Source organism: Austrofundulus limnaeus, unplaced genomic scaffold (assembly GCF_001266775.1).
Source record: "Austrofundulus limnaeus strain Quisiro unplaced genomic scaffold, Austrofundulus_limnaeus-1.0 Scaffold1088, whole genome shotgun sequence".
Classification (NCBI taxonomy): domain Eukaryota; kingdom Metazoa; phylum Chordata; class Actinopteri; order Cyprinodontiformes; family Rivulidae; genus Austrofundulus; species Austrofundulus limnaeus.
In genome coordinates, this window is record NW_013953490.1 from 9,034 (window position 1) to 12,291 (window position 3,258).

General features: G+C 41.1%; 1 protein-coding gene across 1 annotated transcript in view; it reads left to right on the plus strand.

Moving 5' to 3' along the window:
- Positions 1–3,258, plus strand: part of LOC106534084 (protein shisa-6 homolog) — a gene marked incomplete in the record, with an annotated part of 12,400 nt that overhangs the window by 1,447 nt on the left and 7,695 nt on the right. The window contains 1 exon segment of the mRNA XM_014030595.1: positions 217–377. Coding sequence (XP_013886049.1) covers positions 217–377 — 161 coding nt within the window.

Genomic DNA, 3,258 nt, shown 5'->3' on the forward strand with positions numbered 1-3,258 from the left:
CACTTCCTGACCTCAAAAGGTACATTAATTACATTTTTTATTCAGTTTGTCTTGAAATTTACATTTAACATTTCTTTTGTATTTAGGGCTTTTTTTTGAAGAAACAAGAAAAAAATTGTCTTGTTAATAAATACAACAAAGCAAAAAACAAAAACTGGAAGAATTTTGGGTGTTAGAATAACTTATTTATTTATTTTTCATTTTTGTTCTTTCCAGGGCCCTTGCGGACATTCTGAGGCAACAGGGGCCCATCCCCATTTCCCAGTATGACTGTGAGAATTTTGCAGTGATGAACGGTTCGTCCAAAGACAACACACCTGTCAGAACCTCCTCTAAGAACCACTACACCCCCATCCACACCTCCAAATCCAACCATGGTAAGGTGATCTTACTGACTGCATGTCAAATCGAAGTTTCAGCTTGTTCTTTGTCTTTGTTCAGCATCATCTGGGCTCTAATGTTCAACACTCAATCTGTAATCATCACATTTGAGCAATAGACAGTGTGAAAAGAGAGGCAGCATCAGAAAAAGAAAAAGTGGGACCCTTTAGAGGAGATAATGACATGCTTGGGGGGTTCAAATGCAAATAATAAAAAACCCTGAACAAATGCTTATGGTTCCAGTCAGTGGCAAGGCAGGTGTTATCTGATGAAGGGAGGCAAAGACACAGATGGAGAATAATGAGATATTAGAAAGAAGCTGCTGAGCTGGAAAGAAAAACAAAAATAYGTTGAGCTTTGACTGAGGAACTGGAGGGGTGGATGTGTTGTGTTTGCAACAACTTTCTCACCACTCTTCCTCTCCCCCATTCTGATGCAGAAAATAAAGGAAATCATTTTCTATTTGTTTTTCACAAGCTGTCAAGATTTCCTGAAGCCTTACACAAACATCTGACGTGACAGAGTTATAACCTCAATTCCAATGAAGTTGGGACATTGTATAAAACAAATAAAAACAGAGTATGATGATTTGAAAATCCTTTTCAACCTATACTCAACTGGATAAAACACAAGATATTTAATGTTAAAACAAAGTTTTTATTGTTTTTTTTTAATTTTGCAAATATTAACGCAAGAAAGAACTGAGACAGGGGCATGTTTACTGTGTTACATCTCCTTACCTTTAAACAATACTCAGTAAGTGTTTGGGAACCTGAGACACTGAAGCTGGAAACATACTCGCTGCGAACTGCCGACGTCGGCACGGGTTGTCGCAGTTTAATGACGAAAATTACGTCACCGGGCTTCGCAGCGTCGTGTTGACAGCCTCTTTTGGCACAACCCACCGGCAGAACTTTTGACCCCCCTCCTGTGTCGACGGTAATGTGTGATTGGTCTGAAGTTTGTGGGCATGTTTGTTTGAGCTGCGCTCCGGGGGAAAAAAAGAAAAAAGAACGACTCGTTCCCAGACTAGAAAGCAGAGTTTTATAAGATAGTCAAACCATGAAAAACTTATGGCTTGTTTGTTTGTGCTGCTGCTCTCGGTACAAAAGGGAAACAAACAAACAGACTCGCTCCCAGAGCCGACACCAGGAAGCAGAGTTTCATAGTCAAACCTTGAAAAACTCATGAATGGAGATAAAACAGACGTTGTGCACAGAGGAATCTGACTGATAAAAACTGGAGCTTTAACCGGAACAGATGTGGATAAATACATCAGGTGAGTGACGAGTCTTTTCCTTTCTGCAATGATTGTCGGCTGTTGTGGGGGAACTCCATGCAGTGACGTATGGTTCAGTGGGAGGGGTTTTTCCTGAGCTCGGTGCGGGGTGTCTCAGGGACTATGAAAGGTCTGTGCGAAAACGACTGCCGATCAACAACGTGACCGCGCGTCGACCCGTCGGCGTCRGAGCGAGTATGTTTCAGCCATAATTGTTGAAGCTTTGTAGGGGAAGTTATTTCCCATTCTTGTTTGATGCACAGCTTAAGTTGCTCAACAGTTCAGGGTCTTCGTTGTCGTATTTTGCGCTGTATAACACGCTGCACATTTTCAATGGGAGACAGGTCTGRAGTGCTKGCAGRTCCAGTACCTGCACTCTTTTATTATGAAGCCAGACTGTTGTAACACTGTAAAAAYGTGGCATTGTCTTGCTGAAATAACCAGGGATGTCCCTGGAAAAAAAGTTGTTTGGATGGCAGCATATGTTGCTCCAAAACYTGTGTGTACCTTTCAGCATTAACGGTACTTTCACAGATGTGAAAGTTACCCGTTCCATGGGCACTAACACCCCCCATACCATCAGAGAAGCTAGCTTTCTAAAATTGCACTGATAAYAATCCAGACAGTTGTTTTCCTCTTTGGACCAGGGTACACGACATCCACKATTTCCAAAAACAATTTGAAATGTGGACTCGTCCGACCACAGGACACTTTTCTACTKTGTGTCMGTMCATCTTAGATGAGCTCAGGTCCAGAGAAGGTGGTGGCATGTCTGGGGGCGTTATTGATGACTTTCACTTTGTATGGTAGAGTTTTAASTTGCACTTGTAGATGTAGCGATGTACWGTGTTCACTGATGATGGTTTTCTGAAGTCTTCCTGAGCCCATGTGGTAATATCTGCTACAGGATTATGTGGTTTTTAATGCAGAGCTGCCTGAGGTATCGAAGGTCACGGGCACTTAGTGTTGGTTTTCAGCCTTGCTGCTTACTTGCAGAGATTTGTCCAGATTTTCTGAATCTTTTGATATTATGGACTGTAGATGAAGAAATCCTTAAATTTCTTGTAATTGTATGTGGATAAATGTTCTTCAACTCATRCTGTTGTTCACAAAGTGGTGAACCTCACCCYRTACTTACCTGTGAACAACTRAACCGAGGATGCTCCTTTTRCACCCAATCATGATACTCACCTGTTTCCAATTAACCTGTTCACATGTGGACTGMCCCAAACAGGTATTTCTGAACATTCCTCAACTTTCCCAGTCTTTTGTTGCCTACGTCCCAGCTTTTTTGAAATGTGTTGCAGGCATCAAATTCAAAATAAAAGGAATTGCAAATCATCATATTCAGTTTTTATTCATGTTTTGCACAACATCCCAACTTCAATGGAGCTGGGGTTGTAAGTTAAAGACAGAGAGCCACTAGCTGCGTTTCCATTGACCATGAAAATGCGCAAATTAGAATTTCGAAAATAAATTTGCTCAATGGAAACACGTCAATTTCGAAAATACATTACGTTTGTCGACAAAATGTTTTTGCGCTAGGATGAGGTGGTTTTTCAGTCGTATCAAAATTGATGTTTTTCACAAAACTGCAA